Source organism: Fistularia commersonii, chromosome 32, assembly GCF_037954325.1.
Source record: "Fistularia commersonii isolate RoL2024-O1a breed Wild chromosome 32, RoL_Fcom_v1.0, whole genome shotgun sequence".
NCBI classification, from domain to species: domain Eukaryota; kingdom Metazoa; phylum Chordata; class Actinopteri; order Syngnathiformes; family Fistulariidae; genus Fistularia; species Fistularia commersonii.
Window position 1 is genome coordinate 6418364 of NC_141315.1, and position 27877 is coordinate 6446240.

At 42.2% G+C, this 27877-nt stretch overlaps 2 protein-coding genes across 3 annotated transcripts; both read right to left on the reverse strand.

The window, feature by feature from the left end:
- Positions 1 to 12: 12 nt before the first annotated feature.
- On the reverse strand, positions 13 to 8975 carry sncgb (synuclein, gamma b (breast cancer-specific protein 1)). Its single transcript, XM_086139529.1, has 5 exons — positions 8498 to 8975; positions 5692 to 5733; positions 4759 to 4886; positions 3239 to 3280; positions 13 to 2088 (listed from the first exon to the last, which is right to left on the reverse strand). Exons 1-5 carry the CDS (start codon positions 8616 to 8618, stop codon positions 2080 to 2082), a joined length of 342 nt encoding a protein of 113 aa, XP_085995655.1. The 5' UTR covers positions 8619 to 8975; the 3' UTR covers positions 13 to 2079.
- A 2517-nt stretch (positions 8976 to 11492) lies between these two features.
- On the reverse strand, positions 11493 to 26997 carry ldb3b (LIM domain binding 3b). Of its 2 annotated transcripts, XM_086139528.1 has the most exons (10): positions 26896 to 26915; positions 26404 to 26734; positions 22210 to 22361; positions 21907 to 21982; positions 18931 to 18953; positions 16742 to 16939; positions 15359 to 15382; positions 13700 to 13869; positions 13540 to 13576; positions 11493 to 12152 (listed from the first exon to the last, which is right to left on the reverse strand). In XM_086139528.1, exons 2-10 carry the CDS (start codon positions 26497 to 26499, stop codon positions 12056 to 12058), a joined length of 873 nt encoding a protein of 290 aa, XP_085995654.1. In that variant the 5' UTR covers positions 26500 to 26734; positions 26896 to 26915; the 3' UTR covers positions 11493 to 12055. The 2 variants fall into 2 exon arrangements, with proteins under 2 accessions (XP_085995654.1, XP_085995653.1); XM_086139527.1 differs by lacking the exons at positions 15359 to 15382; positions 16742 to 16939; positions 18931 to 18953 and adding an exon at positions 21310 to 21608 and having other exon boundaries at positions 26896 to 26997.
- Positions 26998 to 27877: the final 880 nt, after the last annotated feature.

Sequence of the window (27877 nt, forward strand, 5' to 3'; positions counted from 1 at the left end):
TCACACCAAAGCTGGATTTCAACAAAACCATTTTTAATTTCACTGGTACTGTTTATAAAATCAGCGAGTCTGCTTTGATGCCAACTTAAACATGGTTGTGTGGACTGTGTTTGACGTGAGATTTGGAGTCATGTATTATTTAGTGTGTGCGTGTGTGTCTGTGTTATAAGTGGGGTGCTTGCGTGTGAGCTGTGTGTGTGTATGTCTGATTGCTTGATAAGGCAACATGCATTCATCAGTTTTCATTGGCCTCAAAGTTAAAACACACACAAACTTCCTCCGGGAAACAACACACACACACACACACACACACACATACACTGCTGCGGAACGTTTCGAAGTTAACATGCACATGGATACGCTCACACACACACACACATAGTGCGTACACATACTGATGCTGGGCAAATTAAGTTGATGAACAGGGGGAAAATTAAAAAGTACCTTAAAATATCTACACATTTCAGACTTCCACATACATAGAGCTACACATTAAGCTGATCTATGATACAACACAAGCCTTCATTCTGCTCTCTGACTCGTTGGCTGATTAACTGTTTTGAATCTCTCGATGCCATGCAAGCAGGTTTCACAAAACAGCAGTAAAGACGATAAAACACGTATTCATAGTACTTCTTAGTGTTCAGAGGCAAAGTATCCCCTTATCTGGTTTTAAATCACCGACAGTCCCTGATAACCTTAACTTTGGGCTTAAAATCCAGTTTCCCTGTTAAGGTTAAAAACATTGTTTATTCTCGACCCTCCCTGTCCTCTCCTTGACTTTTCGTCCACCTGCAGGCCCCTTGTTTGTTCTGAGCTGAGCTTTAAATAACAGACATCGTATCACGTGACCTTTATCTGTCCTCTGTGCTCCTGCAACAATGCTCAAGTGCCATTTTTTTGCAAAAAGACGCTAAGTCTATCAACGTCAATGCTACAAACAGGATATTATGACTGTAGCTTGCAGATGGGTTATTTGATAGAGGTGGATATTTCAGTTTTATTTTTACGGGGTCACATCCAAGGAAAACTCCCCCCCCCCCACACTTTTTTTATATTCATTATATTTTCATATCTATGCGTTTGTTGTTTTCATGTTTTCACACCAAAACAGTTCCAGTTGCTTCTTTTAACAGCTGTGAGAAAATCAAATGAGCATTTGTGCGCTGCTTTCTGGTTCAAGACCCTATAATAGCCCTGTTTCTAAATGTCAAGGCGTGACACACACATGCGTGCGCACACACACACCCACCCACACACACACTCACACAACAAAGCCATACAAAGCTACACAGAGCAGCTGCTACTCTACGGATACAACACAACATGTCAGTCTACACATCTGTTCATGCAGTCTACCGCGGCTAACTAACTACTGCACACACGACTGAGCGTCTTCAATGCATGATTCCCCGGCACAAACCCTTGAGCTATACAGTGGCAGCTACACATGCACACACGTAAGTAAATAAGCCACCATGGAGACCCACACTCTCACGTTACACGTCAATCACATAATGAGTTATCGTTCATGAACTGCAGAGGCCCGAGTGTGAATTCACACTCAGCGTCTTGCCACCCACAACTGATAATTGTTACCCCAGCTGGTGTGTCTGTGCTGACATATCCCACTGGCTATGAACTGCGTGTGTGTGTGTGTTTCACACAATGTGCCAAGCGAAAGGTGTATCTGTTTTAATCAGTGTGTGTGTGTTTGTATGTGAGGTTTCCCCATTAGGGTTGGGAGGTTGTGGGGGGTGGGGGGGGTTCATATCAGGACGACACCGACACATAGGTGAGGGGGGGGGAGACGGGCGGTGGGGCAAAAGCTACAGGCTGCGGAAAAATTCACTGGGAGGGAAAACGGGTGAGGAGAGGTGATGGAGGACTGGCGGGAGTCCAACAGGGTGGAGGCATCAGGGAGTGACGAGCTGAAGGTGCAGCATCTGGAAGAGTCTGTTTCAGTTGATTTGGTTCTGTAAAGTCACAAAATATATGCTGAACATCTGGATTCTGGTCGAGCGAGGCGAAGGGAGCGAGGGGCCGCCGGAGGGGCTGGAGGGAGGGTCCCCACTACAACTAATAGCCCTGGTGAAGACAGAAAGGTACATCAGCTGTCATATGACATACGGTAATTAATTAGAGTCTAAGGGACCTTTTGGATATCAAGATTCTCCAAATAACACAATAATAATGTTAGTTATAATTTATAATAGTAATGCCAATAACGATAATACAATGTTACTATAATGATGATGATATAAGAATTAGAGTAATGATAACAATAAAAATAACGATTATGATCATGATAATAATCTTTTTTTGTCTTTTCCCTTCAGGTGTCGCCACAGCAAATCATCCTTCCTCATCTAACCCTGTTCTCTGTATCCTCTCTCACGCCAACTAACTTCATATCCTATGATAATAATAAAAAAAATTATAATGATAATTGTGATTGAAATAATGATTAAATAACATTAATAATATTAAAATAATGATGATGTAATAAAAGGAATAATGCTAATAATGGCAATAATGACAATATGGTAGTAAAATTAATAATGCAAAAATAATAGTGCAACAATGACCTACTACTCCCTCTCCTACTACTACTAATACTACTACTAACAACAACAACAACAACAACAACAACAACAATAATGATAATAATAATTATTCTTATTCTCATTATGAGGTCATAAATCAATAGTCATTCGCATTTTTTTATTAGAGGATGTGAACTTTGCACCCAGACAGTCTTTGTGAGTCTTTGTGACTGATGAATGACCACTACAAAAACCACTACGTCTAATTTACTTTGGCTATGCAATGAAAATTTATAGGTTTGTCAATAAAGTTAATTTAATTGAATAGAATTCTGCTTGATCAGCAAGCTCACGTTCATGCTGTAAATTAGAGCTTCGAGATGGGGGGGTGGGGGCGGCTGTTTTTTTTTTTTTTTTTTGACGATTCCGTAAAAAACATTGCCATAATCTGATACCGCCCATGCAAGTTTCAGATTACAAAAATTTGAATATTCCTTAAAATGTTTTTGAAAAGCAAAATAGTCCCCATCTCATGTGTAAACAGAGACAGCCAATCATCCATGATGGCAGCCAAGTCTCAAAATGACACAGATGGATAAGACTAGATTTATAATACTTATATTCAGGTTCTTTTTTATCTTCCGTGAGGGTTTGTGGTGTGGCTTTTCAATCCGATACCAGTGTTTACTCACCTCTCCTCCTTCACCACCTTGTTCCATTCCCCCATATTCTCCCTGTAGGAGATGAGAAAACAGAATTACAGAAAGAAGAACGGAAGGACTGTGGACGACAGGATATTGCGATGCGGGGAAAAAGGGTCTCCGGCTCTTTTTCGGGGCTGCAGCCATAAATCTGGACCATGCTGTCGGACTGACTCCACTCTGCAGCCTCATGCTACTGGATCTCTCTTCTGGGTTAAGTCATGCCATGAAGCGTAAAGCTTGTATGTTACGGATATTATGATTTGATGCCGGTACCATGGATTCATGTAAAGACGGACACTTAAATTGATCTATTATTCATCCAGGAAACGGTAGAAATGTGACAACTATCGTTTAGTATTGGTGTCATCCAAAAAGATTACTTGTATCATATGCATCGCACTATGATTTACCCGAGACATTTGTAATATAAAGAGAAATTAGTATTTGAGTGAATGAGGTTAAAAAGAAGTAATGTTCAGAACTATGGCTGTCACAATACTAGCAAAGATAGGAAAACTGGAAATTAATATTATATGGTCATGTACATCTTATGATAGTGACATTGAAATACATTGGTGCCATTCTATTCAGACATACCTTTCATAAGGATATGCTAAAATATTAACTGCTTGTCTTATATATACAGTATATATCTAGCTATGTACCAATAACAGAAGCAGTATTATTTGTGTTGAGGCAGCAAGTTAAATGCAAGTAAGTATTGATTATAAATGATGAAAATTAGTAGAATTATTCATGTGACTGAGTGAGTGTCTGGGGGGACAAAAACATATTTTGGCATTGTTTTAATTTAAACATCACTTTTTGTGAGTTCTACCATGTTGTGTATCTCAAATTACTATCAAAAGCTTTGTAATAGTTTTTATTCCACTTTTTCCCCTCCTTGACGCTCACTTAGTCTGCAGCCGTGAGTTTCTGTAACCCTGTCTGTCTCCTGCTCCACACCAAAACACACAGGGTGACCTATGACCTATGACCTCACACAATCCTGTCTGACAGGCACCTCATTTACAGGTTCCTCCTACCGGGGGGGCAGATGAGAAAACGACACGAAGAACAGGTGTGAGCGACAACAACATGAGACAGGGGCGTTGCCATGGTAACCGTTGCAAACAGTGAATACGAGAAACTGTCAAAAAAATCACAAAGGCAATCCTTTCTTGTATTAATAATAATAATTGGTTTAAGAAGTCAAGATAAACAAATGTTACTAAATCAGGGACATAATTCAAACCCTTGAAGCTGATTATTGATAAGTCATTTTACAGTGAACTGGTTGTATTGTTGATCAGACAAGTCATGCAACATGTCACCGTCCAATTTTTTTACTTTTGCTAAATTTTTAACATTTTTGTTTTTCCTTGTTTGTTATTGTAATACTCATATTAGCCACTAGCATGCACTATTCCTTCCAGGCCAGGTTTGTTCCCAAACTGAAACAAGGACATAAATGTTATCGTACCAAAAACATTTACGTGCTCACTGACCTGGTTAATAAGCCCGGTTGACGCGGCGACGTTCTCGACTCCCTCAACGGTTGCCTGCGACACCTCATTCGCTCCGGCAACTGTTGCGTCTGAGACAATGTTGGCCTGATCCACGGTCCTGTTGGCCACTGGGGCGCCAAGCAGATGAGGGCAATCAGTGAGCAGTGAGAACAGCCAGCTATCAAACAGATGCAATCTGATCGCGCATTCTAGAATTTTAGCACGAAAACTCAAGAACCGATGACGATGCGGAGCTGGCAAATTAATATTTTTTTTTTTTTGTGGCTTTGCAATAGTGACCTCTGCTGCCACCAGTGCTGAGGTGCAGGATACTGACCAATCAAAATGAATCCTGTTAATGGTCTCACTATCAGCATATCATTGTAAACATGAGAATCAAAGTAAAAAATAACTACATGTTGGGCTTTGACTGCTAACTTGACTTGCTTGAATTGGTCTAAGAGGGCCTTTTTCAGAGACTGACTTTCAAAAAGTCTGCTGTTCTGTGTCGTTCCACAGTCGCACTTTTGCTGAGAAATGGAACACAAGTTGGACTCCCGTGTGATGCTGTGGTCTAAAACACTTCGCCTGTTACCAACCGAGGTCAGTAAATGACAGCATCCATCGCACTGGCTTCACAATTTTGAATATGTTTGCTATTAGCTACCATTTTCATGAGTAATGGCTCAATATTGCACTCCACAAACATCTTCCCCGATCTGCTGGCCTCTGGGAAAGCCAGACCGGCTTCTCGCACCTGAATGCGCCACACTACATTGTGCAGGACCAGGGGTAAGGAGCTACATTTCTGTTTTTTGTGAGTATGATGTTGAATGGCGGGGCTACAAATGTTGCTTTAGAATAAACTCCTATCGTAATACCTGTGCGTAAAATAAGGTTGCACAGAAATGCAGAAAGTACTTGGTTCCGTACCTGTGTTTACTGATGACACAACTCCCTCTTTTGTCTTATTACCTGAGGATGAAATAAAAAAAACACATATTATACAAAAAAAGCATTACATTATATATAACATTTGATCATTTATTTTATGTTAGTTTTACAATATGCGTTGATGGACATGAATGGATACGTGTTGGGCCAGTCGTTTCCAGTGCCCTTTGTATTAATACCTTCAAAAACTTCCTTTTATTACTCCTCTCTCTTCTGTAATTTATGAATGTGTACTTCGCCGTCTTGCGCATGTTTTTCTCTTCTTTCTCCTCCTTTCACTGCTGATGTTAATGGTTCAAGAACTGAACGAGCGCCTGCTGATTTGATAATGTTTTTAAATATATATATATACATATACATTTTTTTTATTGGAAATCATCCTGCAGCTTAGCGGCACCTTTTTCGTGTATGCATCCCCGCTCACCAGCCCTGTACTCATTACCGTGTGATCCCAGGCAGATTAAATAGCAGTTATATAATCAGCCAGAGTGTAGGATAGAGAGAGAGAGAGAGAGTCGGTAGAATTCTGGTGAAAGGGAATTATAGTGGAAGATTGAAACCTGAAAAGGAAAGAGAGAGAAAATGTCCAATGTCACATTAGATGCATGAACCGAAGTCCCCTCTCTGTCCCCCGCTTTCTCCGTGCACGCTCCCTGTGGTCCATGGGCCTCGTGCCTGACTGCTGAGCTGTGCTGCAGTACAGCCAGACACACACACACACACACACACACAGACACACACACACACACACTTACACCCTGCAATGACACAGCTTCTTTCTCTCGGCTCCCTGCATGTTCAAGTGCAATCTTTACACCTGCGTGTGTGTCGGCTGCACACTCAGATTCAGACAGTGATTCTTGTTGATGATGGTGAACATGAAATAAAAGGAAAGGAATTTTTCACTCCAAAATAATCCCAATAGAAAATCCTGATCAAACGCCCGGCCCAATATATCAATAATGCACAGATTAGATTATGTGACTATTTCTCATTATAATCCTGTATTAAATATTCAAACGGGTGCCTTCAGGGAATTTCCGAGACCTATTCCTGCTCCCGTTGCCCTCGTACCATGAGATTTCACGAAATGTCACAGCCAGTTGTTATCTTCTTTTTTCTTGCAGCGAGAAAATATTTCATGAGCGCACTCAAATATTGACGCAAGTGCACGCAAACACACTGTCATCTGGGCTGCACAATTTTGTTGTACATTAAAAATGAGTCGTACTATTAGGAGGAATGCTTATGATGCGTGTATATATTTTCATCTATATTTTTTTCTCAAGGCTTGATGTATGCAGGACAATATTAAGTGTATGCAATGGTAACACACATATATCATCTTGAAATCTTAAAGAGCTAAAACCAGAAGTGTTGTCACATCCATCTGCAGGCAGTTTCCTTAGTCTGTGCATGTTTTGCACGAGCGGACTGTGATAATTTGGGTCCACATTCCACACACACACACACACACACACAGCTGCAGGCACAGTGGCTTCATCCACCTGCTTCACTTCAGCGATCACGACCCAGCTCTCCTCTCCACCCAACCCCGCCTCTGGGCTTACGACCAACCTGTACTCTTTGAAACATTTCATTTTTCATCTTCCGTCACTCCACGTCACCTGTCTCGCTCTCTCTCCCTCTCCGCTCCTCCATCTGCTCATCCTGAAAGCCACGAGACCACAGGGCTCACCCCCCCTCCCTTCTCCTCTCGCATCCCCTCCATCCGCCACCGCTCTGGAACGGGGGAGGGTTTCGAAAGGGATGAACGCGGTTAGTGATCACACTGGCATGCACCGGCGGGCAAATCCTGCATCTGCAACACGCTCGCATGTACTCGGGGACAGGGGGCAGGGGGTGAGCGCGTGGGGGTGGGGGTGGGGGTGGGGGGGGGTGAGAGCACAGTGCTGCAGTGCTCAAGTGATTATTGCCCACCGTCTTCCTCTCCTCCACCCCCTCCCCCCACACATTGTGACACGCGAGCCCTGTTAATGTTCATTTTCATCACGGGCACGATAGAGGTTGGAGGAGGACCAAACCGCAGATGAAAACGAAGACCTAGGATTCTCCTCCCTCCCCCCACCGCCCCAACCTCCGCACCATCTTGCAGAAGGCCCGAGAGCCAGGTACTCGGGGTAACCTTGAGATGTTACGCAGGGCTAGTGAGGAAACGGCACATATATTTCAGTCACCGCTTTGCTCAGTGGATCTGAAGGGTGCTATTGTGTGGAGTGCGTTCCCCTTTTAAATATAGGTCGACTGCATTTCTGTGAGATAAAAAATAAATGACTAATGAGGGGATGCGTTTTCCTCTCATGCTACATCCATCCTTGAGATGGAATCCCCGCCTCACGTTGCAGGTACTCCCACTTGTGTGAACTGAACGTGAAGCCCGGCGCTCTCCCTCTCATTTTTTTCTTGCATTGATAACTTGCAAGCCAATTAAAACTTTTTTTTTATTTTTAACCGTCTTCGTCATCGCACACCCCCGCACACCCCCCGCTCTTTTAAGCCTCCACCCTCTGCCCTGCACCAGTCCTGCAGCACTCTTCTGCAAGCATTGACTCCATCCCCTCCTCCTCCTCCTCCTCCTCCTCCTCCTCTGAGGTTTCTCAAGTCTCAAAAGTGTCCCAGACAGGGGCTCCCATGTGACACCACCTCACAGCCCTGCAAGAACACGTGTTGCATAAAAAAAAAAAAAAAAAAATGCACCATCTCCTGACTAACTTTTATCATGTGTGTGTGTGTTTGTGTGTGTGTGTCAGGATGCGTTACATACCTACATACATCACCCCTTCCTTAGTTTTGGCTGCCGCCTCCTCCATCCCGGCTTTGGTCTTCTCCGCGGCGGCCACCACCCCCTCCTTGGCCATGGAGAACCCCTTCATCAGTACATCCATCTTGGGCGATGAGACGGTCGGGCTCCCCTGCTCCGAAACGGGCCTGGCTGACTGGTTTGGCTGGTGCGTGGAGTGGGCGTGCGGGCGGGAGAGTCGGTGTGAGATGTCAGAGTGTGTGTGTTGTGAAAATGTGCGTGTGTGCGAGCGCGCCGCTGGCTCCTCCTCCCGTCGCTGCTTCGACAGAGGGCTGAGAGGACCGCGCGGCACGTAGACCGAAAGAAGGAGGGAGGGAAGAGGAGGCAGCCGGCGTGCACTGGATGGAGGGAATGAGAGGAGGAGAGACGGTCGGATGCTGCAGCATTTTCAAGTCATGCAGCAGCCCCGCCCCTCCTCCGCCGCCTCCGACTCTCACTCATGCTCAGTGGAGCCCCAGGCTTTCTGTTTGCATACGTTGATTGACACGTTGCTCTGGAAACACCTATCTGGATGCTGAGCCCCTGGACGCTGTTATATAACCAGTGCCGGTGGAGAGTTGTATATATTCATGTATATATTTGACATCTGTGACATGAAAATAACACCTCACTTTTTTTTTGAAATAGGTTTGGTTTGTATTCTCATGCTTCATTTCATGCGCCGTTCAGCGTCCAAACCCTAATCCAAACCGGATTGTTTTCAGTGCAACGGCCTCTGCAGCCATTTCATTACAGAGTGAGGAGAGAAAATGCTTTCTCATCGCCACCTGAATGAGTCACAAGCGCCCCCTCCCCCCGTTCGTGTCCCTTGTGACTTCAAGACCTGCTGATTCAGCAGCAGAGCAATTCTGGGGATGATTTTTATGCGGCGACAGATGCATTTTGTTTCTTTATTTCCTTACAGCCTGCAATCTGAGTCCAGTTTTTAGCAAGATAAGGATTAATAACTGAAAATGCATGACTATCAGGCGGTGCATGGCTGTTTTTCTTTTTTTATTTGGTCCTTGTAATAAAGTTAAACGATAGATCTTCCAGACACTGTATGACGGGTTGTCTAGAGAGTGTATTACAAAGAGGATAACACTGTCCTCTACTGGCTGTAACAAATACGACATCATGATGCAGCAAAAGCGATTCGACGACTTTTCCCAAACATTCAGAATTTATTAGGGATCGAATAAAAGGTGGTATAATGGTCAATCTGCAGTAGACACACGAATCTGACAAAAATGAAAGAAAAAAAATCACTATCAGAGACTTTTCCTTTACTAACTCTTGTCCTGGCTAATGGGCTTCTTCAAATCGAGTCCATTTTGCCACGGCAAGACCTGACAAGGATTAACCACGACCTGGACGACTGAGAGCCTCCACGGAGATCAGTGACTCGCTACTTCACATCGACGTGAACCTTGAGACTCGACCCGCGGATGTTTCGTGCCGTCATAAGTGTAAATGAATCAGTTTGATTTCCCTTATAACAATTCCCACTGGGATGGATTCGCCGGCTCCCCGTCAGCGGTCTCCCCTCTGGGAGTCCTCCAGAGGTCAAGCCCTGCAATCGGGGAAAAAAAAATAAAAATATGCTGACTTCAAGTTCCCTCTTGCCAGATACTTTTGCGTTTCATGTTGTTGTGAGAACATTTGGAAGGTAATAAATGCACCCTTGATGTCTGAGTTTATTAATGTTAGATTAATGTTAGATTAAATATGTTGCCATTCGGACTTTAAAACATTTTCTGACTTCTTCCCTCATTTTAAAGGTTTCCCCTCGGGGATTGCAAAAAAAAAAAATGATGCAGTCCTTCCTCTTGATTTTGTAAATATTTGAAATATTTTTTGGTTTTGATGTTTTCAAGTTACACACTAATGATTATCATGCTGGTGATCATGGAACCGCAAGCTATGGATGTTTGGAAGAGTTTATCAGAAAACTATAATGTGAAAAGGCAGAGTGATGAATCCATAGAATTATCAGTTGACTGCATCCTCCATCTTCTCTTTGGGCCATTTTATGCCTCATTGTTTTAATGTTGCAGCTCATTACCCAATAGTTTGACTTTCACTTTTGTTCATAAAGTACAGTATAATGATTTGCAGCTCTGAACAGCAGCCACTAATGAAGGCAGAAGGGGATTCTAAGCTTTTTTTTCCCTAATTTTTCTGCTGTTGAAAATCAAACTGTAACTGAAAGTATCGGATGCAGTCAAAATGAAAGCAAAAAAATGTAATTCACAAGCTATTCAAAAAAAAATCGAATAGAAAAAAGGAAATGAACAAAGATAACCATCAGATCAGGATCACAAAAATTAATATTTTTAAACAAATTAAAATCGTATATATAAAATAAGGTTGTCGACAGGGTTAACAACAACCGCCAAGTCCCTGTGATATTTGCTAAAGACTACATTTACAATTTTTAAACTTTGTTTGACAACCGATATACTGTTCTAATTTGTAACTGGAAGAAAAAAATAAATTAAAATATCTCATAACAACCGCGGTAGTTTGACGTTGTGATGTCACATGACACATTTGGAGAGTTTTAATTGGGTTTGGCACTAAATAATTTCGAGGCGTTCGCTTACCTTGAGAGTTTCAAGCAGCTTAAATTGTCAGACTCCACACCAAGAAGTAACAGCCATTTTACTCCACAACTTGCCAATTAAATTGAATTTTATATGATAACATCACACGTCGACGATATTGTCAAATGGTTTTTGCAAAAGGAACATTTGTAATTTTACATCATAAACCTCATTGATGCATCCTGAAAATATTTTTGTATTTATGATGTATATGAGACGTCCATGTTAATGCACATTTGTGCAAACGCTAATCAATGGTCTTTATGTTCAAAGAAAGTGGATTAAATAACAGTTATCTTTACTCCGTGATTCCCTCCAAACTTAAGTCCCAAAGTCGATTAAACCTTTGGACTTTGCAGTAGTTCACTCAGCCATTTAGTTTTAGGAAAACATTTATTCACATTGATAACAGTATATTTTGAGTGCATTTTTTTTACATACTTTATTTGTGCATGTACTATAGACAAGTCTCCATGTTGATATTTTTTCACGGTGTGCCATCAAACAAACTCGCGCTTCGGTGTTGAAATTCTTATATCAGAATATGCGGGGTCACGTGCATAAAATAACAGTGTTCTGCATTCCACCTGAATACTTGTTGATTTTTTTGTACAATATATCTTCGCGTAAGAGAGACAAGAATCCAAACAAACAGGAAAGAAAGAAAATGTGAGAACAGGTCTTAGCAGCGTACGGATACGGTCGACAGGTAATATCAAGCTTATGAACACATAGCATTCTCATACTAACAGGTAATATCTCACATACTATTATTTCTAGGCTACAAGGCTACTATCTCACATTCATGAGGTGTTTCCACCTCCTCCTGCTCCTTTATTTTTTCAGAATTTATCTCTTATTCCTGTTAATTCCTGTGTTTCTCCCCCTCGCTCCATCTATCTCTCAGTTTCTCTCTCGCTCTCTGCCTTCATCTCCTCTATTCCTGGACATTGAGGATCTGTGCAGACAGTCCGTGGTGCCAGTTCTTCAGCTTGGCAAAGCGGGGCCCTTTCATCTCCGACTCAAACTTCTCTCTAAAGCGGGGAAAAAAAGGGAAAAAAATGTAATTTATCTGTCCTATCTAAATTCTGCGGAAGTCGATGTCAAGCTACGATCAGCCAGCGTTTGAGTCCCCTCTATTTTGCTACATTACTTTGGTGATTCTTTTACCCTAAACATTACATAATGTAAAGTGTCAGGAGACAAAATCAACAAAATGTGGTCAAAAAGGTCTTGATTTGGCTTCGACAAAGAAGATCGATAACAGAAAATGATTATTTCATGTTCTTTCATTCTTTCAAGGCCCATGCTAGAAATTGCACTGGCAGAGGACTACTGTGGAACACAAAATAAGACATGAAATAAGAAAATATTTACCATTATTTCTGGACTATTAGCTGCTACGTTTTTCCCACGATTTGAACATTGTGACTTAAACGGTGATGCAGCAAATTTCTGGCTTTAGGTGCTAATGCCAAAATTTTTAGCCTTGTCGCAACGGACCAGTGAAATTGCACTGATGCCGCAGAAAACACATGTGCATTTTTACACTAGTGACAGTGAAAGGAAGTGTGTGACGGAGGAAGTGTGAGGCTCTTTAATTCCGTCCCCGAAGAAGACAACATTTGTGGTTGTCTTGCGGAGGTTAAAGATTTAGATGACGATCACTGACTTTTCCTGGTAGACCACTGTATGTTTAATTTTTTTAACCAAATGTGTTAGAGGCACTGATGGGAAAAAAAGCATTTACAATTGGCCTTTAATGAAAAGTTAAAAAAAAATCCAACATCTTTCTATGTAAATATCTCATGTCACAAATGGGCACTTGCAGCTTATCGGCAATTGCAGCCTATTTTTGTACATCTTTTTTTTTCTTTTAAAATTTAGTGGATACGGCTTATAGTCGGGTGCCCCCAACAGTCCGAAAATTAGGGAACATGAGAAAATTGTAAACTTTACCATAAATAAGTATTTTCATTATTTTTAATGTGATTTATGCTGATCAGCAATGGCTGATAAATCTTATTCCCATGACTGGATTAGCAAAAACAAAACAATTGAATATTTTTGGATGAGACGAGAAATGTTTTCCAGAATTTAAAGCCGAGCTGTCGTGATAATATTTAAAAATACAACAAATTTGATCATCCTCAAATGTAGGTGAGGCTTTCCATGGGATGATGGTCATTTTTTTTTTTTTTTAACGTCCTAGTTGATCACACCCACCACTGCAGCCCTGAGAAGAAACACCAAGAAGTTTCCAGACACTGTTTTTGTATCAATAGAAAAAGCCTTTTTTCCTTTTTTCCACTTCCAGAAGAGACAGGCTTTGTTTTGTGGCCAAACTTTCACATCTGTCTAATCACGCCGGCTTCACATTGATCCGAAACTCAGGGAAACTGATGACTCCCTCTTTCTTACCTCGACCTCTGCAGGGCTTCCTCATCCGGATCTTGCACTGCGTGGAGGAAAAAAGGGGGATTTGGTAAGAACTCCTGGAGGAGATAATAACTGTGTAAGTAGCGAGGATTAGTGAAGAGGAGAAAATCAGGAGGGAAAATAAGCGAGTGGGTTTACTGACTGTATTCAGTGCCGGTGATGTGAGCCAGCATCCTGAAGCTCTTGGACTGCAGGTTGGCGGCCCGGCGAGCCCACTCAGACATGTTCTGGGTGTTCTCATTGGGCCGGATCACTGCTTGATACACTGGAGATGCGCAGTCGACCACAGGGTCCTTGATGGGCAGAACTCCGCTGCAAGCCGAAAAAACGCTTTTAGAGCTCAGAGAGGGATCGTCTATCGGCTTCCATTTAGTTGTATTAATCAATAAGGAGCTCAAAATTGCATTTTCGACTTCCAGAGGTAAATCAGAATGTAGTTGAGATGAATATTTGTTTAGGTTCTTGACATGTTGTTTTTACAGTTTTCCCTTAATATATCCTCAACCATTGTTTATAAAGAACAAATACGCAGACTTTTGCGCAGGGAATCTCAATATCTTAAAATCTTAAAACCTTAAAAAAAAAAATTTCACCCACTTACTGTAAATTGTAATCATTTATCTGTATATGTGTTCACAACTGTGCAATATTTCATTACAGTTACATGCACAATATTTTTTCATACTCTTGTGCACTCCTTATCTTCCACTTGTTACTTAAGACCTTAAGACACTTTATAGATTTCACTTGTTACTTAAGACACTTTATAGTGTATTTGTATTTTTTTTAACTGTTTTTTTACTGTTTATACAATTTTCTATTATTATTTATCATTGTTATATTTTTCTTGTAACCCTGGCACAACAATATCCTTCGGGATAAATAAAGTTGTTCATATTCTTATTCTTATTCTTATTCTTATTCTTATTCTTATTCTTGTACATGAAGTAAAATACTACGCAAGCAAGATCGAGAAAGAGAAATGTGCAGGAAATTATAAATTATATTGTAATGTGATCAAATCTAATGTATTGCAATCTAATGTCATATAATAATATATAATTTTAGCATATTATAAATTTCTATTATTGTAATATTTTCTTTTGTTTTTAAAGAGTTCCATGTTATATTTCAGTGTATTACTGTTTGATTGATTTTGCACCATAATTTATGTCTGCAGAAATGATCGACCAATAGGATTAGTGAGAAATCCAAGAAATTAGTGCGCTGTTACAAGAAAGTGATTAGCAAATTAGGAAGAATTGATTGTAATGGTCTATATTATATAACAGAAGGTCAGATCAGTGCTGCTGTGTCATGTCTCTAAGGACATCTTACTTAAAATGATGATTACTCAAATCACGGGAACGGATTATCCTGTTGTATTTCTGCAATTTTCCAATAGACACTAGTGAACACAGCAACATGACCCGTTACGTTTATTTTTTTCTTAACGCGTGTTAGAAAGGTGAGTCGATCGTGGCGGGGGTCGTAGTCGTTTCAAAACCTGCAGGTGGTTCCTCAGAACATTCCCATGCCAGAAAATCCTCCTCAACACCCCCACCATGTTTCAAGGAGAGAACAACAAAACGAACCCCGTACTAAACACGCTCACACTTATACAAAGTACCAAAAAGTACCTCCAGACACATGCCAGGGGTATTTGTGGTACTGCAATTTAATTCTACTGAACAAGTTTCTTGAAATACATGGATGTATCAAGATAGAGCAAGACTGTTATCAATTCACAAGACAAGATGAGAGACTTTTTGAGAGGACGGATGAACGCCGCTGTACTTACGCCAGAGGGGAGCCGGTCTCCTCACTGAGATCACGACCAGGAGGGAAGGATGTGGGGAAGATGGGTGGAGGCAGCGCAGGGGTGGTTGTTTGTTTGTTTTGGGATGGAATGGGCAAAGCAAAGTGGGTGAAAGGCATGGGGTGGGGGGGGTTACATGCCCCGGAAACAGACAACGAAGAGCACCGAAGTTGTAGTTTTGGGGGAATTCCAGGTCAATTACTTGTCAGGGAGGGTTTGTTCAAATGACAGAATATAAAAGCATAAGCGTCATCATTTTAGATATTCTTATATCCAGGATCACTGTGCAAATAAATGCGAGATTTACTTGAAGAAACGTAGAAGTCGTTAAAGTTTGAATAACTGCATGATAACACCTATACGCTAGAATCAGTGTATAACATTTTTTTATTACTAAAAAAACTTTTGTATATATGTACATATATAAAAAGGAAAAGGAAAAAAGGAAAAGAAACTCCCCTTCGGTGAGAGTCAGGTCCTTGAATGCAGCATGGGGCTAACAAAGTGTTTTAGCCTCGTTTCAGTTCTTAATGACGGTGGAGTAATTCATTCTTTTTTTAAAAAGCAGGCACTTAGACTTCTATTTGATCATCTTTTTGGGAAATTTATATATATTTATGTATATATGTATGTATGTATGTATATTATATATGTATATATATATATTAGTTCCGAGAAAGACAAAGTCAATTTCTAAAGCACCTCTAACATCTGGCCAGAGAGGGATAAGTACACACATGAAAATAGTCCAACGGAAGTTTCATATTATTTTTTGAAATAACACAATATTTATATAATATTATAATAATATTTAATTTTTCAATTGTACAATTTTTCCATTTTTTTTTATAGATTAGCAGCTGCAGACACTGGCAAACAGTTCCAATCATCAAATTTGCATATAATATAATATGATATAATATAATTTGATATAATATAATATAATATAATATAATATAATATAATATGATTTTAGCATTTTAAGCAATTTTTTTGCAATTTTTAGAAATATATTATTGTAATTTTTTTTTTTGGAAGGTTTCCATGTTTTATTTCAGTGTATTGCTTTTTAAACCAGATCGCTTTTGCGGCATTATTTGTTCCTGCAGAATTCCAAAGGGAATGTAGCAGAGTCTAATCCGTAAATGTCAAGGTGCAACGTTTCCTGAGAGTCCAAACGTAAAAAAATCAACTATAGCTTTTACAACCGTCAGCTGCCACCTCTATGAATCCTCACCAGCTGTTAAGGTTTACGGTTTTCTGTCATTTGAATCAACCGGACCCTGTGCACTTTGGGGGCGAGCGATGTCGTCAGACCGTGTGCTCGCCGAAGGCTGGGAGATATATCGTGTTGCGTGACCTCACCTGTCGTGTCCCTTCGCCTGTGACTGCCCTGCGATGGCATCCATGATGGCGTCCTGTGAGTACATGCTAATAGGTGTGTTGTACTGCGCATGGACGATGGTGGCCTTTCCACCCGGACCCCTGACCTCAATGGGCTTGTGGGTGGAGAGGGCAGAGTCTTTCAGGGCGATGGGGTTGAAGCTGGGAGTGTACTCCACACTGTCAGTGAGGCGGGGAAGGGGGTCAGAGGTCAGCGCGTTGGCGAGGGGTGTCGGTTGCAGCGGGTGAGGAGTTTTTCGAAGACGGCGTGAGGCATTAACGCGGGGGTTCAAAGTAAAGCGAGGAATCTGGCGAATGTGTTCGCGGGCCGCCGCGCCGCTAACTTACATTTTCACGATCAATATAAAGACATGTAGGATTAATAAAAAATGATAAAAACAAAAAATGTCCTTTTTGTTTTTGCTCACAATGCAGAACTTTCAGGTCCCTTTAATTTGATAAAAATATAATGTCAAAACATTTAAATAACATTTGAATAAATTAAGTTAAATTCACAATGTTAATTAATATATTACTGTATGTATAATATATTAATTAAAATTAATATTATATATTTTCTAAACACCTCTCACACAGGTTCATGAATGCATAAACATGCCATTCAAATTTTGAAAAAAATATTTTCTCCCTTGCTAGCTTTATAAAACAGAAACATTTGATATTTAAAAAAATGTATGGCAGCGAGAGAATTTTATTTTTCTTTTGTGTCCAGCTTTTTACGTGAAAAAAAAAACATTGAATTTTTGACTGAAGGGGCTTCAATCAAAATGATCAGAAAAATGATCATTCTCGCATTTTAGAGTTTCAAGCCCATCATCAAGCTTTTTCCTGTAATTTATCAGAGAATAATGCGGTACATGAAATGCATCCCTTCATTAGTAACTGCGCGGATTCTGCCTGTGAGACGTCTTCTGCCGAACTGTAACTTTACCAAAGGCAACATGCGGGCTTCATCGAGCCAGGAGGACAAAGCTGTCAAAAACAGTCCGCGGGAACCATGCTGAAGTGTCAAATCAGACAATCGCAACAGATCGCCATGTTTCACCACACGCAAACACACACACACGCTCACTCCACGGCACACGCAGCGCAAACCTTCTCTTTTGTGAAGGCACACTGGATGATGGATGAATGGATGTGGAACACACACTATAAACCCAAATGCTCAAAGTGATAAAATAGCCTGATTAGTCTTGACTTAATGTTTCAAAGCTCATCGACCATAAACATTTTGACATCATTTGCCAAGATTTCCCTTTTCGAATTAAACTGAATTCCCCATTTTACTTCAGGTGAACTCATAAGAAAACCTGGTAAGATATTTTAAGCGCAGTGGGCTAGCGAATGTAATAATAAGTTATTTTGACTCTTTTAAACACATTAAAGCTTGAACTGTGAAATATCCAAGTCCTGTTTTTGGGTTTACAGTGTAAACATACCTTATCCATGCATGGCAAAACAGCCTAGTCATGATATTTGCTATGGAAAAAAATCAACAGCTTTAAATATCCGACACATATCATGACTGAATATCACAAAGATCATGACAGTGATGATAAAGAGGACCAGGAGAGGTGGAAAAGAGAGGTAGATGTTATTCTATTCATACAAATTGACAAATTATTTAAAGATAAAAACGCTATAATCCTGCACAATGCCATATTGATGTCAGTTTGGAGGCTTAAAATGTGATTTAGTATATATTTTATTTAAATACTCAACACTTGAGCTCTCTACGCATTGTATTATCTGATAAAGACCTACCAAATGATGTTTTGCAGTGTCTCGAATGCTTCGCCAACAGATGGTAAAACTGTCAAATGAATGTAAAAAGGTATGAAATTACGAGAAAACGCATTAAACGTGATCCGGAGTAGAGCTGCGGTCTCGCAGAATGGTGCTCAAGTGCGTCGCTTGCGCAAATGACATTTATTTACTTTCCACTTCTGGCTGACAGAATGTTAATAACACACGATAACACAAAGAGTTACTGTTATCTGAAAACCCGGGGTGACGTCGCAATCAAATGGAAGCGCGATTCTCGGCTCGGCGATTCCATTTTTGGACACAACTTCACTCCAAACCCATTCTCCACGTGCTGAGCTTCACCTCATGCACATTAGACGGACAAAAAATTCTCTGGTACTGACTTTGCAGCCGTGTTTGCGATAACCTGCAACACACCGGAGAAAGAGACAAAGACACGAGACGGCGCGGTGAATCACAAGAGGTATTTCGGTGACGACCGTCGCACGAGGTACGGTTCTGGGGAGCGATCCAACTGTATTGCTATGCTTTGAGCCCGTCCGGAGGCCGGAATAGCGACGGTTTGTCATCACCGGGATGTTTCCCAGCTTCCCCTGAAACGTCTCGGGGGGTGACTGACAAGAGCAGAAGCGCTTCTATCACATGAGGTTTCAGAGACACAATTAGCACGGACAAATATACATGCAAACGCAACACGGTCCACCTGATCCGCTTATGTCAGAAGGGCCGGCGGGAGGAGGGGTCACCATGCGTTCAGGGTACAGTAGGTGATGCGGAATGCACGTTGGTGCACGTCAGTCGCCTCCGACGGGAAGGGCCGGGGGGTATCCTGCCTGCGGTTTGGCATGGAGGCATCTTGGGGGATTCGACGGGAGCGGAACGTTCCATTATAGCGTACAACAGCTGCTGTGTGTGTGTGTGTACGGAGGAGGGGCGCCTGCCGCGCACGTTTCCCGACACCTGATGCATCACTGGCCGTTCCCCGAAAAAACGGCTCAGCACCAGAAGGGAAACGCATTAGCGCAGAGCGATACCTGGATGTGATACGTCAGATGCCGGGCAGATTACGCTCTTTGTCCGACTCGACAAGCATCCCGGGAGCGAGGCCTCACCCCAGACCGGCGACGGGAATTCAAGCCTCCGTTTGCGCCGCAGCTGCCGCAACATTCGGGCCCGTCAGGATAAAGGTATTACTGGTTTGAAGCGTGCAGCTGCGCCCCCGGAAAAATAAATCAAACGAGACCGGGCGCCTTTTTTTGATCGGCGATCAGGTCACTCATATCCGCCGACGTCAGTGGAAACTATCCTGCCGGGAAGGGAACTTTTATATCTCTTGTTTTACAATAACAAATTGTGGGATCATTTGTGTGAATTAAAGAGAGAATATTTTGTGTCCCTCACTATTCTCAGCTTAAACACTGAATCATAAAATAACAGAAAATTTAAATAATCATTATCTTAAACACTTTTTAATGTTTATATTACATCATTACTGCAAAGTTGCTATATGAATTTCCATAATTAAAGAAAACATGATTTAAGGTCTCTGGATGTCTTGCTATTCTTAATGTTTTGATTCAAAATTCAGAATACCTTAATGTAATGTCATGTGATGTATTGTATTGTATTGTAATGTAATCAAAACAAATCGAATCGAATAGAATCCAAATCAAATCAAATCAAATCAAATCAAATCAAATCAAATCTAATTTCATCTAATCTAATCTAATCATATATTGCACCCAAGCCTTTTAAATTCCTCCTTTAAGAGGGAAATTTAAAAATGAGATAATCCTAGCTTCAGTAATAGATTCCCTCTGTTATTTTTATTATTTCAAGATTTTAGTGAGTCTGCCTGGACATTTAAACCTGGAAAACATGATCAAAATCAAGATTGTTCCTGCGTTTTTTTTTGCTCAAAATACGTAAATCTACTGAAGCGGACAGCCAGTTGACCTCTGACCTCTGCAAGAATGCAGATAAGTTTGTATCTGTTGGGAACATTTCCCGGCGGTTTTATGATCTAATTTTGTCTAATTTTGCGCTTGCGATCAGATAAACCATCTGCTCGGTCCTCTGAGGCCTTTTTTTTTTTTTTTTTCAGACGAGCAATTAAAAAAAAGCAAATAAATTCCCAGAACGTGAACTTATGAAGAAAAAAAAAAAACAACAACACCGGCATATTATATTTGGAAGTCATCTGAGAGCTTGATTTGTTTGGACTCAGCACGGCTCTGCTGCAGCTGCAAGCGTCTCACCGTGAATGTTACACATATGAGAAAAAAAAAAAAAAAGATCGATAGCCGTGCGAAAAAAATGAATGTTTGATTCTCCTTTTTTGTGACACCATCATCGCCATCTGCTCCCCCCCCCACCCGTGACCTGAAGAAACCGAATCTTGCTCCTCCCCGGTGTACGCACAACTTCATTTCGGGTCACCTTCTGCACGTCGGACACCTTTGAGCGGGGCGCTGAGGTCACCCGACCTTTAGTCGAGTGTCTCCGGTCCCCAGATGCACCCTGTAGCTTGATCCTCTGCTATTCTGTGACCTGGAGGTCGGCCAGGTATCTTTGTGTGTTCGTCCTGAAAATAGTCCCACGTGTGCAGGCAGTGGACACTGGCATAGGAATGGAAAGTTCTGAGGCTTTTTTTTTTTTTAAATCCTGGTCGTATTAATGTGTTATTATCCACCCGTGAGAAGGAGTAAAAAATGTGACGCTAGTATCAAAAGCGTGGGTTAGCGACCGCCGCGGCCACCTACCCCACCGGTGAAACTCCCAGGGTGGCGGCCATCCCCTCTTTTAACTTGCCCTGCATCTGCATCATTTCTCGCAGCGTTTCCGGGGAGTAAAGTCCGATCGGGGAATTGTACTGTGGCCGGCGGCCCGATGGCGATACGGCACCTGGCGTCGCCGGGGCGGAAGCTTTGACCGGGGTGGTGGGTTGGGTCGGAGAGGGAGGCGGAGGTGGATATTTCTGGGAGAGATTCCGCTTGCAGGACCTCTCCTTCATCTGAACTTCTTCTCCAAAAGGATTAGGCTCGACATCAGCTATAATCTCCTTGAAAATACGTGGATTTTTTTTTGTTTGTTTTTTTAAAGGTCAAAGTAGAAACAAAGCTTATGGGGAAATAAGAACAACATTTTGTTTCACTTCCTGTTTGTCACAGTAGCCTGCAGCTGCAATGCCAATACTTTCCAGTAGAGGGCAGCAGAGGACCGATTTGCACGCCGTTAAAGAGCCAATAAAAAAAAACAACAAACACACGTGATTGACATGTACAAACACACACGTGGACGCCGACATAGATCTTTCAATGACATTTAGCGTGTCGATTTGTGTATATCTGATTTCATACCTTCTGGTGGGGGATGATTGGCATGGGTGAGTCCATTCTCGGAGTTGCCGTGGGAACGGGTGCCGGACGCCTCGATCTGTGGGGGGGAAAGCGACGTAATCAGGTGTGAAAATTCAAGAGTGCGCGAAACTGCAACAAAGGATTTTTTTTTTTATTTTATATTTAAGTAAATGCAATCCATAACCTCACAGCTGGGTGGGCAAAAGACAGTATAAAGTGTGAGGCGGAGACACAATGTATTGTATTCATTTTTTCCCGGGACGCTCATCGCAGTCGCCTCCGAAATGAAGTTTTTCTGCTTACTTCTGCATGCTGAGTGATAGTTTGGTGGTCGCAGCCTTGATCTTGTTCTGGGCGTCCAGGTGCGTCATCCCATCGGTGCTGACCCCATCGATGGCTGAGATGATGTCTCCCATGGACAGGCTGCCGCCCGCTGCCTTGCTCCCCGGGGTTATCTATGAAGGGGTCAACGGTACAGGTCAGTCGGGGCGCTCGCACAATTCCTCTGTAAACACGAGCGAGGAAAAAATCCCGCGCGCATAGTTGACCATTTAACCGCTCAGCCTCGGCCGATGAGTGAGATCCGTTTCGGGAAATGAAGCATTTTGCGCGACACGTGTCTTCATCTGTCACGCCCTGACGCAATTTATGAGTAGCAGCTCTGGGAAATTGAGCTCAAGCGAGAGAAAAAAAGCTGATCGAGCAAAACAAACTAATCCATCTGCTTTGCAGATGGAGGGCCGGATAGAGAGAATTTCCGTGTTGCGGTGATTGACAGACTTTTTATCCAAGACTGTAATAAGTCTCCTTGGCATCCACTTCAGCTCTTTGGATGATATGATAAAAAAAAAAAAAAAAAATGACAGGGCTTCCAGAAATAAAGCCCTAAATTATGCATTGGAGAAATTTACGAGTTTGCATTCATGTGATTGGAATGGATGAGCATGTGACAGAATTACGGCAGCAGAGAGACGATGGCTCAGACTACATATCAGGTTAAACAGAGGAACATGTATGATGCCTTTATTAATATACAGAAACATTAAATTAGCTCATTGCGTTTTTTATCTTTTTAAAAATATCCAACTACATCTGCCAAATCAAATTTCCATACATGAAAGTGTTTAGGTGTGAAGTGACAGGAGAAACGGCGCCGACGATAACGACACAAGTACTACACGGGAACGGCGTCCGACATGTGACATTTATAAACTCGTGCTATTTTAAAAGTGTTTATTTTATTGGTTTATCTGTGAATGTGTAATGGTTGCTTTTATTATCCATCACTGTTGTTAGAAATTGAAAAAGAAAAAAGTCGTGTGCAATTATCCTCATTAGTACACATTTAAATATTTCATATAAATAAGATAAATACACTAAAAAATGAATTAAATTTCATTTCGCATACGGGAATCAAACAAAAATTATTTGCTGTGGTCCTCCCTGAGGGGAGCTGCTGAGCGGAAAACAAAAATGCATTCTTTAAAATATGAATTTACAGAAAAGAATAATGTAAATATCCATAATAGTGTTTAATGTTTTTCCCTGTGAGACCCTGACGTTCGGTTTTCCTCCAGCCTGCATTTGACCCTGAGTGATGCCATCGAACGCCTAAACTGAGCCACAGGTGTGCCTTATATGGCCCACATCTGACCCCGGCCGAGCCCGGCTCGTTGCCCCAGTAGCCATCTGGCTCTCCGTCTCCGCCGCCGAGCCCCTACATTTCTGAGGCGCGGCGGATTTATCCAAATACAATTGTTATTTTGGAATAAAACATCATTCGCAAACACACTTGCGGGGTCAAACACAGACGATTACAAAGTTGCACGTTCATTTGAATAATCCACGGAAGCTGCTTCCTTATGCTTATCCTACTTCTCAATTCATAAAAGTCAAATCTGCTGTTTTTAAACTATTCATATCCAAATTTTCTGAAGTTTGCAACATCTTATTGACACTGTGGCGGAAACATGGCAGGAAATATTTGGAAAAGGAGCCGCCCTTTGCATCGATAACAGGTCATAACATGCTTCTTCATAATAAAATAATATACACAATTTATGTTTTTCAAGTGGATCATTAAGGTTTTTTCTCTTGTTAAATCAGAGCTTGGGACTTGGGGCCAAACAGCATTGGGCTTAAAGTCATCTCGTTAAAGAGATAAAAATAAGCAATACAGTTGATGCCTGCGGCTTCGCTGTAATTGACCCCCGTCATCCCCCAAACACACACACACACACACACACACACACACACACACACACACCCCTCTCACACACCTGCTACTGACATTCACACAAGACTCCCTGAAATCTCATGCAATATTTACCATAAACTGCCTGAAACCTTTTTTTTGCATTCCATTGATTGTTTGCAAAAAAAAGAAAAAAAATGAATTCTTTTTTGATTTAATTTGACTATTTATTTATTTATTATCATGAATTTAATGCTATTATAATTTATTAATTTTTATTATTTTTTTGGATATTTTATTTTTATTTTTTTGAGATGTGTGTAAGTTTGTGTGCGAGTGGAGAGAAAAAGAGAAAGAGAGGGCGGGGGGGAAAAGTATCAGGTAGAGAAAATGTATTTCTGCTTCACTGCAATCCAACGCATTCATACCGCAGCTCGTAGAAATGTAAGACGGCAAAGATAGTTTTGATAGTTTGGAGGGGGTCGGAGCTGAGAACTGGCTATTAATGAAAGAAGTACATTAGCCAGGGGTGTCTTTATCACCTTTGAGGCTTCTTTTAAGAGAATTTACCATCCCTGTTTTTCAGATGTTACATTTCTTAATACTCCCGCCCCTTTCCGTTGGACCAGAGGTGGTTTCGGAGCCGAAGCTGCGACTGTCCGGTTGATAATAATCACGACGGCTTGAGTAAATGCAACAAAGCTTGAGCACCCGTCGGGATTCTCACGTGAGGAATTCACCGTCTCTTTTCCTTTTCTTAGTTCTCGGTAAAAGCGGGGCATCGAGGGCGACGAGGGGGATCACGTCAAAACGGCGACACCCTGATTTACGGCGGTTTATGTTAATCTCTGGCGGTCGCCATCTTTACCGTCAATCAGGTGGGAAGAACCCATCCTCACTCCCGTCCACCGCCTGACCAAATGTGAAAGTTCCCTTCGCGTCACAAACCCACACATTGGACACCCTATTTCGGCATTTTTGCGAGGTCATGTCTAAAAGCGGAGTTTGTATTTTCCGCGTTTCTGTTGTGAACGAGAAATCGCATTACTCCACATTAGACGTTTTTTTTCGACAAACCCGGAACATCATGTCTACGTCAACATCTGTATCTAAACCTAAATAAAAGCGGATTTTGTATTTTTCGCAAATTTTTGTTGATGAATGAGAAATACAGTTGCTCGACTGACGCTGCGCCCGAAGGAGACGCGTCTAAAAATGCAGCTCCCGGGTTTGTTGCAAAATGACAACAAAAGGGTGTCCAATGCTTCGATATGCTAAGGGAACTTTCATATTTCACATTGGGATCGAGCGAAAAATAAGTGCAGCGCGACGATCGTTCGCTATTATGCTCTTTAACTCTTATTTCTTTCCAGCCCCTTTCAAGCCGGTAATGCTATTTAAAGTAAATGCCGTAAATATAGAGGCAAAGAGAGAGAGAGAGAGTGAGAGAGAGGGAGGGAGGGAGACATATGGACCTCGCCAAACTTGTTTATCCATCACCATCTGGCTTTTAGAGCCGACGCTTATTCCAGTCGCTTTACCGCGAATCTCTTGATCTCGATATTACGGTTACTAAAGTTCGGCGAAATCGCGTCACCTGTTAGCACGGCGCCGCTGGGAAGGCCGACATTAAAAGATAGCGTTCATGAGAATTTATGTTTTTTTTTTTTTTTTTAACCCCCCCCACCCCACCCTTCACACACACACATACACGCACCCATATCCAACTTCAGTAAAAACGCATTTGGTTGCCGTGGCGCCCCCGCCCCCCCTGGCCCTGTAAAACTATTCCAGTGTTTTTTTTTTTTTTTTGCTGGTGCTCTATTCTAGAAAACTCTATTCTAGATTTCATCTGAGCCTGCCTTGCATTACATAAGCGCTGTGCACGCACACACACACACACGCACACACATGTATATGCAAACACACACCATGAGAGCTCAATATGCTGTCAAATTGAGCGAAAAGGTCAAAAGTGTCTAATCAGGCTTTAATTATTCAGTCAATATGTCAAAGTCATTTATGTTTGCTGAAGTGACATTTAGATGCAAATTAGATAAATCAACATTATTTAGGATCATTTCGTTTTTTTCCCACCTTGCCGCCCCCACGATCGGATATCTAAGACCTTTTTTTTTTTTTTGTGGAAACGGGAAACATCAGCCCAGAATCTCAATGGAGTGCCGCAACTCGCTTGGCCACATTGAATCATCGGTCGTCACGCGTGTCATCGCGCGGCGTCTCACTCGCCGGTGACTTTGTCACGCCACGTCTCGGGCCGCGAGGGCGACTTCTGTCCTTACCCTTGAGATGGTGAGTGGCATGTTGAAGTCCTTCCCTCCCTGTAGCCTGAAGCCCCACGGAGCCGGGCCGCTCAGAGTCACTGTGTACGTACTCATCTTCGGTTAAACGTCGACACTCCTCCCGCTAACAAATCCCGCTGGCCGTCTGGTGTCTCCTCCGTCTCTCCCGCCCTCGGTCTCTGTCCTCCCCCCTGCTATCCTTTCTGTTGCGGCCGGCGCTCCTCCGTCAGCCCCTGGCTTGGCTTCCTGTCTGCTCCCAGCTCTCAGGACAAACACCCTTGGGAGGTGGCGGTGCTGGCGGTGGGTGGGTGGGTCAGGCGCTGCGGACCCCCTGTGACACACAGAAATGTAAGCACACACACACACACACACACACACACACACACACACACACGCCCACACGCACGCAAATACACACGGATAGGATTGAGCGACGACGACCGGTGTGAAAACCTCCCGGCCTTTTCACCGCAACCTTCCCCGGGCTCTTACCGGGAAATAACGCATATTAAAATCCGATTGCGTGCAAAGTCTTAACAATGGACATTAAGGTTAAGTTGGAGAGGAGTTTCCTTGCCTGCAGGGTTGCTGAGGCTGAGGGACAGACAGCCTAAGAATAGCAGAGCCTGGAGGAGACGCAGGGGTCCTGGCCCTTATAAGGCCTGTAACATGAAGCCCCAGAATGCTTCACTGCGGATTCACGTCGCCAATATAGACCCCTCTTACTGCAACACATTCTCTCTCTCTCTCTCTCTCTCTCTCTCTCAGTGGTTGCACCTCACACCCTGTTAACCATAATCACCGGGCACTGATGTCATTTGCTTTTCACTCTCGCAGTCTTTCCTTTTACTCGGAGGATGGAAATAACACATTAACGGGACCTTAAATTCCCAGAAACCCCACGTCGATCAATGCGGGGCTCAAAACTAAATATTTTCCCCGTTGCAGATTAGAAACTACACAGAGTCGTTGTGTACGGTGGCGTTTTACACGAGTCTTTTCCGAGTTGATATCATCATGTGACACATTGGCGACCAATAGATGAACTCCGACAAAAACGGAAACCTGGTAGACAAATAACCAAACGTTATTGGCGACAGAGGCAGTGTTTGTTGGAGACGGACGTCCCGATCAATACGGAGCGACCGTAAAGAGGAGCGGCGTCTCCGACGTGTCACGACCGAGCCGAGAAGGAAAAGGGATGGAGTGAAATAGCAGAGGCTCTGCAAATACCTGGTGAAATAAGTGCATGGTGGGGAGAAAATTGCTGAAAAATCCAGTAGTTTTGTAAATAGTGACCCTGGAAGATTCCCAGGCTGAGACTAAAAACTTGTCTTTTAATGTGAGCGGGTGTGAGTTGATCGTTTTTCACCAGTCTTTTCCGAATCTTTTCAAAGTCTTCTGATGAATGGGTCGAGCGAGCTGATGTCATTAGTTATATAAGCACACGTGTGTGTGTGTGTGTGTGTGTGTG

Coding starts and splice junctions, on each gene's coding strand:
- ldb3b (XM_086139527.1), bottom strand. CDS start 26,499: ATGAGTACGTACACAGTGACTCTGAGCGGCCCGGCTCCGTGGGGCTTC. Junction 21,983..22,209: donor CTATCACTCAGCATGCAGAA/GTAAGCAGAAAA, acceptor TCCCCCCCACAG/ATCGAGGCGTCCGGCACCCG. Junction 12,153..13,539: donor GAAGCCCTGCAGAGGTCGAG/GTAAGAAAGAGG, acceptor TCCCCGCTTTAG/AGAGAAGTTTGAGTCGGAGA.
- sncgb (XM_086139529.1), bottom strand. CDS start 8,618: ATGGATGTACTGATGAAGGGGTTCTCCATGGCCAAGGAGGGGGTGGTG. Junction 5,734..8,497: donor GGAAGGGGTGATGTATGTAG/GTATGTAACGCA, acceptor TTTCATCCTCAG/GTAATAAGACAAAAGAGGGA. Junction 4,887..5,691: donor TGTGTCATCAGTAAACACAG/GTACGGAACCAA, acceptor TTGGCGCCCCAG/TGGCCAACAGGACCGTGGAT.